The sequence below is a fragment of the Brachyistius frenatus genome, unplaced genomic scaffold (genome assembly GCF_029030835.1).
Source record: "Brachyistius frenatus isolate BFR_SWC_R1_liver_20210118 unplaced genomic scaffold, ASM2903083v1 Contig_123, whole genome shotgun sequence".
Lineage (NCBI taxonomy): Eukaryota > Metazoa > Chordata > Actinopteri > Embiotocidae > Brachyistius > Brachyistius frenatus.
Genome location: NW_027210722.1, coordinates 802,488 through 814,537, shown reverse-complemented (window position 1 = coordinate 814,537; position 12,050 = coordinate 802,488). Strand labels below are relative to the sequence as shown.

The window sequence follows — 12,050 nt, the reverse complement described above, 5'->3', positions numbered from 1 at the left end:
AAACGGAGAATATAATTTTTTGGATTGCAAACAAGATTTCGTTGATTTTGGTCACAGAATTCAATATATTGCTTATGAAACTCAACTTGGTTGGTTGCAAATCAAAAACTTTTGGTGGCGAGTCAAAAACCTTTCGTGTTTGGTTTTCAATTCTGTCACGAAAACTAACAAAACTAAGAGCAAATTGGTTTGCAATACTTTTACCCTAAGTTTATATATTTTTCTCTTACGAACTTGATTTCTGATTGCAGTGCAAGACATTTTTTTCTTCTTCATAAAAAGGCAAAAAAATACCTTCATAGAAATAAACAGACAAAAAAATGCTTACTCAATGAAATGTCCAGTTTTGTATCACTTAATGCTTTAAGGTTTATGCTTCTAATAACTCTGATAACTTGGACATAAAGTCCTGCAGCACAATATGAAAAAACACAAGTAAAGTACCTGCAATTTGTATTAAAGTGTATATAATCATATTTGTAAGTGTAATGGTTGAATCTTCTCTTGCAGGAGTGTCGGAGCAGCCTGAATGTTTGCAGCCAGCATCACTGTTAGGTGTGGTCTCTGGCTGATGTTACATTGCTCTGCTGTATTACTTCTTCAGCCACTAGATGGCAGCACAATCCGAACTTACAGCCTTTATTTTGGACCACTCTGAAAATGAAAGACATTTCTTGTGATCAGTGTCACCATAAAAACGACATCACCTGTGGGCTCGGCCCCCGAGGTCAGGTCTTCTGGCGAGGTGAAGCGATCCCTGGCGTCGAAGAACTCCTCGTCAGAGCTGCTGTCCCCGAAGCCGGGCGGCGGATGGAGGATGGGGACCGGCTCCAGGTCTTCAGCCTTCACCGCCTTCACCGCCTCCTCTTCCACCTCCTCCACCTCCTGCTGCAGGGTGTGGGGGAGGCTGCGGGCGCTGTCGGGGGTGATGTTGGAGCAGAGGTTGTAGTAGCAGCGAGGGTCGCTTTGGTCGAAGTTGAACACAAAGTCCATGTGGGAGGAAGGGGAGCACGGAGACGGGGAGAGCGGAGCCTCGTCAGTCCCGCCCCCCCTCCGGACGCTTCCCTCTTCACATGCCTTCCTCATCGCCTCGTCCACTTCCCGCATCATCTTCCTCCTCCTCCTCCTCAACTCTTCCTCTTCGTCATCCTCCTCGCTGGCCTCCGGAGGGCTCGGCAGGAAGTCCACGAGGCGGGAGAGCTCGGCGAAGCACAGCGAGCTGTCGTCGGAGCAGAGGTTACTGGAGCACGTCTGAGAGGAGGCGGAGGTGGGCGAGAGGAGCTGGGGGTCGGCTCCGTCGCCCGACCTCCTGCGGCCTCCTCCTCTTCCTCCTTGGTCGTGAGCCGCGAGGTGGAGCAGAGGGTGGGAGTGAGAAGGCGGAGGGGTGAGGAGTTGCGGCTGGACGTGTCCGTGGGAGTACGGGTGCAGCTGAAGGGCTGAGTGGACGCAGGCGTGGGTCTGCGAGGGAGCGTTGTGACGGACGGAGGAAGAGGAGCATGAGATGAGGTCGTCTTCCTCCAGGGCGTCGAGAGAGTCGATGGACGGGCTGGTGATGACACGAGAGTCAGTGTGACATGAATCTGATGCTTCGGATACCGACGGCTGCTCCTCCGCTGCCGGCATCGGTCCGCCACTGCCAGTCTTCCCTTTTTGTCCAACTTGTCTCCTCGAGTCGTAGCTTGTTGTCCACCCACCGTCCTGCACTCTCTCCGTCTCCTTCTTCTGCTCGGCGTCCTCTCCGCTCTTGCCTAGCGGAGACTTTCCCTTCTCGTTGTCGGCATCCTTTTCTTCTTTCAGTTTTTTACCCTCCCAGGGTTTGTCTTTGCCGTCTCTGTTCCTCCGTCTGTCCCTGTCTTTTCGTTTCCGTCCGTCCGGGTCGGATGAGGACCTGAAGCGAGGGCAGGGCCTATCGTCGTGGGACACCAGGTTGACCAGCGCGTCCGTGTCCTGGTCCGAGGAGTTGTCTGAGTCGCTGCCACGCCGTGACACGTAACCTGCGAACACGCAGCCACGGTAAAACACACGTTAGAACATACAGGTGGGAGGCGTTCGGCATTTCATGGCTGAACACGACTCTAAATGTTCATTTTCTTCGCACCTTCCTCGGCAGATACTCGGTGCTTCTTGGAGTCGTCTATCCAGGGAAAGATGTTGAGGCTGGGGTCAACGAACACTCGACAGTAGCCTGCTATCAGGCAGGACATGTCCTTCGCTGCCGCCGACTCCAGCAGGAGCGTGATGGGCTTCGTGCAAGAGAAAGAAGACAAGACGGTAAGACATGAGACAGGAAATGTAAGTTCAGCACTCAACAAACAATTAACGTGCAGTTGTAACTGAAGTCCGCACATTGTTTACAAGAGAGGAAACAAAGTAATGTAAACAAATTTTAAAGGCCGACGCTAATGGATTCCACCAGAAGCACAACGGCGCGGCTCAGCAGCATCCAAGAAGCGACTCGCTGGTCCGCTTCGTTAAAATATGCCGTAAAAACAGCGTAAAAAAACCCGAATAATACAGCGCCTCATGGAGCCCCTGCAATTTGCCTGTCAAGCCTCTAGGGGGGGGGTAGATGATGTAATTATGACTCTACTGCACGTACTGCACTCTCACCTTTAGGAACCAAAGACCCATACCCAAGATTTGATTTGTGGACTTCAGATTTTAACACACTTTTAAAATAACTTTTTTCGCAGAAATTCAGACATTTAAATTTTCTCTGGAAGCCGGTTTAACTTTCACAGATCCTGCATTTCCTCATCTGCAGAGTCCAAGGTCGGCTTGTCACTCTGATAAACTGATAACCTGCACAGGCTCCCCCCCATTTTTATCTCCTGGATTGTTTAGTCTGCACACCAACTCCTGCACCAGCACCTTTGTCTTATTAAGTATGCAGTGATTTACTTCAGCGGTTTTTATTATTTATTTATTTTTTAACGTGTCCAAGAGAACGATTCTATCAATGTGATCGATTAACGAGCGGACAATGGTTGTAGACTTCTGTGTATGTGTGTGTGTGTGTGTCTCACCTTGATGTCCTGCAGGTATATTTTGACCAGGCTGACTTTGTCGGACTCAGGCAGCAGCTCGATGCGTGTGATGCAGGTGAACTCGGTTAGCGTGGTCAGGATGCTCAGCTTGTGGTTGACCACCTGACTCACGCCGTACCGCGCTCCCACCAGCAGGGTCACCATCGACTCGCGGTCCTGGAGCTGAGGGGTGGGGTGAGGCAGGTCAGAGAGGAGGAGGAGGCGGAGACAGCGTTGAGGAAGAAGAGGGTTCAAACCACAATCAATCAAACATATACAGTATACACGTTCAGATCAAACCTCACCATCATGGTGGCACTGAAGGATTTCCCTCCGAATGACTTGAGGTCGCTCAGCTCCTCCAGGTATTTGATGCGCGCCTGATCCACGGACACGCCCTTCTGCTTGGGGTCGTGGAGTGATTGGCTCTTCTTCATGTGGTAGCTGATAGCCTTCCTCAGGTCTTTCTCCCGCATGTTCCTCAGCAAGGTGGACGACACAAAGTTCTCGATGCCCCAGGTCTTCCTGGAGTGAACAAACACAGATTTAAAGGGTCTCAGTGTGAGTACATTACTATCAGGGAGCTGAAAAGGATTTTCAACACAGTTTGGATTAGATCGGAACTGTGGGGACATTTACACGAGTGTTCGGCCAAATGCTGCAACTTCCTGTGTCAGTTTGAAAATAAAAGCTCATCTCATCTTCTTAACCAACCTGGAAACCCGTGAAACCTGACGATACTACATCCCACCCACTGATAGCTGCAGCACATGCCTGTCAATCAAACAGACACGCCCCCCCCAAAAAAACTGAAGCTTATTTTCTAATTAATAACGGGATTATTTTCAGTTGGACGGCCAGAAAACGAATAAGAAGGGGAGACTTTAGCTAACAACACCGAGATAACTCTTGCAAATCTTTTTATGGAATTAGGATTTCATGAGAGAAGTTGAATGGGAGTCTATGGAGGCTTTTCGGAGCCAACCTCTACTGGCACTCGGCGGTATTGCAGCTTAAGGCACTTCTGCATTGGCCTCATTTTTCAGAGCCTGAAGCGACGAACATGTTTATACACACTTTATGTGTGTCTCCAATCTTAATGAAGGGAAGAGCCCTTGTTTTACAATAAAAAGCCTACCAGCGTTTCATCTACAGAAGCTATGGAGGCTCTGAGGGAATTTCTTTTATTGGAAAACACCTAAAAAGACTGAGTGCTACATGGCTGCAGTTTTAATATTAAATTCATGTAACAGGCTCTGCATACTTTCCTGACATAAACATACTGTAAGTTTAAAATGTTGAACCCCACCTGTCTTTGTATGTATACATGACATGCAGTGTGCATGTGTGACGGGAAAACGATTCGGTGTGAAATGTAAACAGTTTTTTTTTTTTTATTGTTTGTTTATCTGTGCTAGAAGTTTGGGTGTCTGCAGCGGGGAGACCAACCTTCAATCCCCTGGAACATTGCATCATTGTGTTTGTATATTTTAGAGCACCGTTAATTTACGATGCCTTTTTGGATAAATATTTCAAACACACTCAGTCAGTCTGGAAAAACTTGTGAGTCTAATAATAGAAGTGAAAAACAAAATTATGTTCAGTTTAAATAAACTGTACGAGGCTGCATCAATAAATTCAAAGACGCCTCTTTGTCACCGTCCGAGACCGAAGAAGGCGCGTCAGGTCAGGAGACACCGGGTGGGTTTTCTTTGACGTTGGCGGGATTGTGCAACCGTGAATTCGTCCCCCGGAGTCGGACTGTCAACAGCGAGTTCCACTGGGACCTTCTGAGCGTCTGAGGGTTGTTGGTAACTTTGTTAGCTGGTTCTTTGCGTTGTTAGCGGTCCGTTAGCTGGTTCTACTGTGACGTTCTGAGGCCTCTGAGGGAAAACCTTCGCTGCAAATCACCTGAACTTTGGCGCCGTGGCAACAGGCATCTCCAACGTGACAACATGACAAGTGATGTCCTGTGTTCACTGCAGTTTGAATCATAGGACACACGTATGACGTAAAATGGGTCTCACGTGATCATCTTCAGGTTGGTTTTCGGTGACTGTCCACAGCTCGCCAGCCTCTCCTGGATGTGCAGCGCAGCGAGTCGCAAGGCCGTGTTACACCGCATCTCGATGGCGAAGCGCTCCTGCAGCACGTCGTTCACTCCCTGACAGACACACACACAGTAAACAACAACACAAATAGTAAAAACAATGACAGAATCATCTGTAAAAAGTCTGATAATCACTGTAAGGTTTTGTGCAGATTCGGGATCAGCCTCGGTGTAACGACAGATTTCATTGAGATAAATATCCTGAACAACATCAGGAAGTTTAGTGCTAAAAACGGGCACCAACTTGGCTTTTTGTTCCTAAAAGTCGACACTGAGCAGAAAGTTTCTTTCACTCATGTTACAGTGGTTCCTAAATAAGTTTGTGAACCCTTCAGAATTCATTATACTTCTACATAAATAAGATGTAAAACATGATTAAAAAGTTGATGAAGAGAACCTAATTAAACAAAGAAGACAAAAATATTAAAGTAGTCATTTATTAATCGAGGAAAATGATCCAATATTTAATATCTGTTAGTGGAAAAAGTATGTGAACCTCCAGGATTTGGAGTTAATTTAAAGGTGAAATGAGTGTCAGGTGTTTTCAATCAAGTGTCTGTTTTATTTAAAGAACAGGGATCTTTCTATTTAAGTCATATTCATGCAGAAATAAAGAAAAGAAGCACTTCTGTATGTCATGTATTTACAGGTGAGACTTTGCCTGTTAAACACAAAATACACCACGTTATCTTAAAGACCTACGTGGCAGGTGCGAGAACATTTCCAAACACGCTGAGCTTTCAGTCTGCTGCTGTGCGTCGTGGTGAAATGTGTCAACTGCAGCAATAACTGGACTTTACAGAACTTTCCTCGTCGATTTGACCAAGGCTTTTCAAAGTGATGAGCCCTCTGTGTCTGCTGATGCCGCAGTGACCGCGAATCAGCGGTTTTTCCTTTTAAATAAACGCGACAGTGTACCTGGAAGTAGAGGTACTCGAAGGCAGTGGGATCGTCCTGCAGCAGCGTCTGGAGTTTTTTGGGCATGAAGCAAACGCGGAACAGACACCTGTAGTCGTGGGCCTCTTTCTTGTGGACCACCTGGACATTACAAACACAGGTGAAAGTATGAAACCTGCTGTTGGTGTTCATGTAAAGCAGTTATCTGTGTGTGTGTGTGTGTGTGTGTGTGTGTGTGTGTGTGTGTGTGTGTGTGTGTGTGTGTGTGTGTGTGTGTGTGTGTGTGTGTGTGTGTGTGTTGATACCTGCTGTATTCCCTCCTCCTCATGTAGCAGCAAGAGTTTGCTGATGCTGTGCTGCTGCTCCAGCATCAGGGAGAAGTGCTCGATGCGGCTCAGAGAAAGCTTTTCCTTCAGTGTCATCACAATGTCCTGGTGTTCAAAGGAAATCACATCTTCAGAGACGATATTTAATAACATCGGGAGGTATGTTTGCCGAGGTGAGCCGAGCTGAGAGTTTGGAGGTCTCAGAGAAGAAAGAGGAAGTTTGAGTGGCTGGCAAATCCGGGAAAGTAAATCAGACTGAGGGAGCGAGTGAATCACAGCTTAATTTTAAGCTTTATACTGTCACAGTAACTCACATTCATGAAGTTGACTGAGATTTAAATATCTTGATCAACAAGGAAGTGAGCAGGAATTTATTTTTTGATTCAGTTAGAAATCAAAAACCTTTTTGCATTTCAAAGCACTTCATTGAACATACCCTCTGAAACTCCATGTGTCTGTCTCAGGAAATTATAATGGGCTTTGCTTTTGCCGCGTACCTTGACGGTGGTGTTGGGCTCAAATTTGAAGGCCTTGGTCTGCCCGTTCTCCAGATACACCTTGAGCACGTTGGGCAAGAAGAGCAGCGAGTTCCCCTGTAAACCAAACGGGGAGTCAGAGGTCGGATGAAAATGTGAGTTCTGTTAAACCTGCTGGATCGATGAGATTGTAATGAACAGCCTGACAGGGAAAGGGAAGACAGAAAAATGCAATACTACTGACATATTTTTTTTTACCACAGATACACATCCATTGTCATTCAAGGCTGTAAAATACCGCCATTTTGTAAAAGCTGGCGTCACAGAGATCTGCACATAGATGGTAGCATCTTTTGCTCCAAAACCTGTATATATATCATTCAGTATTAATGGTGCCTTCTCGGATGTACGAGCTACCCATGTCATGTGCAGTAATGCATCCCTGTACCATCACCGATTCTGGCTTTTTAACTGTGCGCTGAGAACAAGCTGGATCATCCCTCTCCTCTTTAGCTTGGAGGACGCAAATTTTGATTCACCAGAACACAGGACAGTTTTCCACTTTACCTCAGTCCATCTTAAATGAGCTCGGGTCCAGAGAAGCCGGCGGTGTTTCTGGATCATGTTTATATCTGGTTTCTTCTTTGCATGGTAGAGTTTTAACCTGTATTTGTGGATGCAGCGATGACCTGTGTTCACAGACGATGGTTTTCAGAAGTGTTCCTGAGCCCGTGCGGTGATTTCCACGACAGAATTGTGTCTGTTTTTAATGCAGTTCTGCCCGAGAGCCCGAAGATCACCACCATCCAATATTCAGCATTGTCCCCTGTGTACAGAGATTTCTCCAGATTCTCTGAATGATATTATGAACCGTAGATGATGAAATCCACAAATTCTTTGAGGAATACTATTCTTCAATTTTTTCACTATTTTCCCACACAGTCTTTCACAGACTGGTAAACCTCTCCCCATCTTCATTGCTGAGAGACTCTGCCTCTCTGAAATGATCTTATTTTACCCAATCATGTTACTGATCTGTTGCCAGTTAACCTAATTAGTTGTGAGATGTTCCACCAGGTGTTTATTTTATTTTTGTAATCTTTACACAACTTTTCCAGTCTTTTGTTGTCCCTGTCCCAACTTTTTGGAGACGTGTTGCTGTCTTCAAATTCAAAATGAGCCGATATTTTTCATAAAACAATAAAATTACTCAGTTTCCATATTTGATATGTTGTCTTTGGTCTATTTTCAATGAAATACGGGTTTACTCATTTTGTAGATAATTGATCTGTTTTTATTTACATTTTTACATACCATTTAACGTTTTTGGACACAAGGTTGCAGTTTTTGGTATTTGATGGCCAGGGATGAGACCCCAGATAATTCACAGGCATCTTAAATTTTACACACAAAAGTATGTGTTTTTTTCTTTTAAAAATATTGAGAAGCCAGATTCACTGTAATGAATATAATACTTAAGCACATTACAGCCTAATATAAATGTAAAGAGAAACCTCATCTCGTCTTACATCACCTCCTCTGCCCCATTTCTGTCGGCCCGGATGGGCTCCCCGCGGTGAGTCATCTTTCCCCGCCTCGCCCTGATTCTCTTATGATTTTAGAGTGTTTTTGTGGATTGACATTATGATGTAATGCAACATTAATGTATGTTTTGGAAATCAAATGGAGAGCGGTTAAATCTCCCTCGTCACCCTCCCATTTTCCATTTCTTATTTTTCCTCTGCCTTTTAACGATGCCGAACACATCCCGCCGCCTCCCTTTCATGCCTCTTCTCCTTCTTTATCATCTCCCTCCATCTCTTTATCTCTGATCTGATGCTTATTGTCCTGTAATCACAGACATTAAGGGCCGCAGGATGGGGCAGATATTGATCCGTGTTTTCTCTCTGATCAGTAATGGGCGCTCAAGCCTCTGTGGTTTTCCTCAACCAGCTACTTTCACATCCGCCGGCAAGATGGGAACTCTTACCAACAAAACTTATAAAAGAAAAAAAACTGCATACAGTATGGAAAAAACACCAACCAATTACAAACCAACCCTCCTCGTCATAGTTCAGAGATACAGCTGACGATAAGAAATCTTCTTTTAAAGAACTGTGTGTGGTACTCAAGATGCTTGAAATGTATAAAACGTAACTGAGATAATTTACAAGATCATGAAAGGATTTATTTCTTGTTACATATATATATGTTAGATTTTTTTTTTTTTTTTAGCTCTTCAGGCCAATAGACAGTATATAAAATTTGACGTAACTTCTGCGTCTGACAAGTGAGGCCGGTGCTGAAGTGCCTTAAACTGCAATACCGCTGAGGGCCACCAGGGGCTGGCTCAAAAACAAAAGAAACTCTTTCGCCATAAATTTCCATTCAATCTTTAACACCCAAAATTCAGTGTTGAAATTGCTTATTTAGTTTTCATTGGGATTTATTGATTATAAATTACATTAAAAAGCCGACAAGTAGAACTTTTTGGATTTTTCTCATCCATTTCCTCGGCTGACTAATTGAAAAAAGTGCTTTGTCTATCTCTTGTTTAACTTCCAGAAACCCTTGTAGAGGTTCTTCAGTAAATTTCAACCTTTTCTTCCTGTTTTCAGATTAGTTATGAAACTTTTGTCTTCACAGTGTTATTGAGGTTCGTATTTTTTTGTTTGTGTGGGTTTCTGTTTATTATTTTGGCCTTGAAGACCTTGACATATATTTGCTTCCATCTCTGCAGTTTTCTGCTATTAAACAGATTCCGTAAATACGTATTTTTCATTAATATCTTCTAAATAAAGTGTATAAAAACTATAAAAAAAAAAAAAAAGTTTCAGTGGCCTTTCCTTGAAGTTTTGACTTCCTGTGTTGCAAAGGTTCGGTGCCAGCTCTTGTTATTCCCTTGTGCTCCCCTTTAGATTTAAACTGAGACGATAACAGCGTTGTTTGCATCCACATTGCTGAATTGAACTGTGTATTGCATCAACTAACTGCACACATCTTCCTGCACGAGACAAACAACAACTGTTACGAGAAGTTGAACTCCACAGGGAACCTTTAGCAGAGTAAACTTTCCATGAAACGACTCCACAAAACCATCTGATGTACAGCTGATCAAAACACAAAACTCTGAGGATTTGTCTCAAAAGTCTCGAAAACTGGGTCAAAGTTTTACTCTGATTTCACCAGTATAATGAAATAAAGGATTTTATTAACTGATTTGTGAATCTTGTAATGAAGGTCTGATGATTTGATGCGAAACAGAAGAAGTTTAGTCTACTTTTAGACTTTTTATATAGATCAATTCATCTGTCCACAACGCTTGGTTTTGTGTTGTTAATGTGCTGAATCTCAAGGAAATGCATCCAAACACATAAACTTCCACTGAGGAAGCAGGTAGGGGATCAAACGCCAGCAGGGTTAAAGGTGCAGAGTAGTTCCATCGTGTATTCTCACACTCACCTGAGAGTGTCCGTTGACCTCCACCTCCTCAGCGAAGTGGACTTTCACAGGGTTGGACCTGAGCTTGGCTCTTTTCTCTGGTGTGATGAAGGACGACTTCGGGCCCTGGGAGAAAGAAAAGTCAAACCGTTTGTCAGTCTTATCCCTGTTTCTATTTCTATAGCTTAATTAGCACTTAATGCGATCCAGGTATTTTCGGTGAAGTCTGACATACGTGAAAAGATCAACGGTCGGAGGCTTTTTGTTTTGTATTTTGCAGTTTAACCAAACAGTAGATTATTTAACAGTGAAGTTGAATTCCATTCGTCTGCCGTTGTCGTTGTTCTTAACAGCGTTTTATGAATGACTAAAGAATTTCGAAACTCTGGAAATACTTGGGACTAAACAAAGGAGAGAAATAAAATGTGTTTGCAACAGGTTTGTAATAGAAATTAAGTTTATGAATTCTGTTCAGACTTTTGAAGTTAGAGTTGGGCGAGTCCGTTTGATTGACGGGCCTGTGGTGCAGTCAGGTTTCTGCTATAGGTGGGCGGGGCATAATGTCCTCTGGTTTCCAATCAGATCACCGCTCCCTCCTCCCCAGCTCGTGCAAATATGGTCACTTCCTGCTCCAAAATACCAAGATGGCGACGGCTGAAATGCCAAACTTGAGGCTTCAAAACGGCAGTTCACAAACCAATGGGTGATTTATGATAGATTAATTAGAGCCACATTAAGGAAACATAATATATTTATACATAAATTTTGACTTTATTGTGGAAATTAAAAATGAAAAAGAAAACACTTTCTCCTCTAATTTTTGTTTCCCAATGTGGTCCAAGTACTCGCCGATAGCGACATATCAATCTATGTCTGATAGGCCAATTCAAATTAGACATCCGAAAAAATATCAGTCGGGCTCCAACAGAAATGTCCCAAACACAAGCATCCAAATAAATTTGGATTAATATGTGAACTGCCTTCATGGTTTTGTAAACAGATTGTTGTCTTAATGACTGCAACACTAGTTACAGTTGTTGGATTGAAGCACCACAACAGTCAAATAATCTGATGATAACAAAAAAAAAAATCTGTATCACAGACACGAAGTCTTCTGATGTTCGGGTTACCGTCATTGAGGCACGACAGAGATGAATATTTTCTGAGTAATAACACCGACTCCACGACGCTCGGTAATGAATTCTCTGCGGTGTTGCGAGCCGTGAATCACTCGGTGAAGATGCTTCCATCAGCAGAGCCGCCGATGACACTCGCTGAGGAGCGGACGTTTATTTACCGATCGAACGTCACACCTTAACGCAAACACATACGTCAACCTCCTGGACCGAGACGCACGCACGCACACACGCACACACACACACACACACACACACACACACACACACACACACACACACACACACACACACACACACACACACACACACACACACACACACACACACACACACACACACACACACACACAGGTATAGACCGAGTGTGAGTCTGTGGGGGGAATTTGTGATGCTTTTCACAGGTAACAGTGATGGAGTGGTGGGACCTTGGTGACAGGATTATTGTTAACGGTGACGCCTGACTTCCCCGCCTCCCTGCTGAGCTGATTAATGGCTTTGTTGATAACAGCGCTTTGGATTCCCCGCGTGTATCGAGACACTGTACATATGTTGTATGTAAGTCGTGTGTACATGAATGTGCGAGTGTTTTTTTTTTTTTACATCAAAAACAGAAAAGAAGAAATACATTAAAGTTA

General features: G+C 44.1%; 1 protein-coding gene across 3 annotated transcripts in view; it reads right to left on the bottom strand.

The window, feature by feature from the left end:
• Positions 1–12,050, bottom strand: part of LOC138629892 (uncharacterized) — a 44,562-nt gene that overhangs the window by 5,791 nt on the left and 26,721 nt on the right. For all 3 annotated transcript variants that reach the window (XM_069713875.1, XM_069713874.1, XM_069713873.1), the window contains 9 exons: positions 10,298–10,402; positions 6,857–6,952; positions 6,339–6,464; positions 6,055–6,174; positions 5,054–5,190; positions 3,332–3,551; positions 3,027–3,209; positions 2,099–2,243; positions 708–1,994 (listed from right to left, as the gene is read on the bottom strand). In XM_069713875.1, the coding sequence (XP_069569976.1) occupies positions 708–1,994; positions 2,099–2,243; positions 3,027–3,209; positions 3,332–3,551; positions 5,054–5,190; positions 6,055–6,174; positions 6,339–6,464; positions 6,857–6,952; positions 10,298–10,402 (2,419 nt within the window). The remainder of the gene's footprint in view (positions 1–707; positions 1,995–2,098; positions 2,244–3,026; positions 3,210–3,331; positions 3,552–5,053; positions 5,191–6,054; positions 6,175–6,338; positions 6,465–6,856; positions 6,953–10,297; positions 10,403–12,050) is intronic.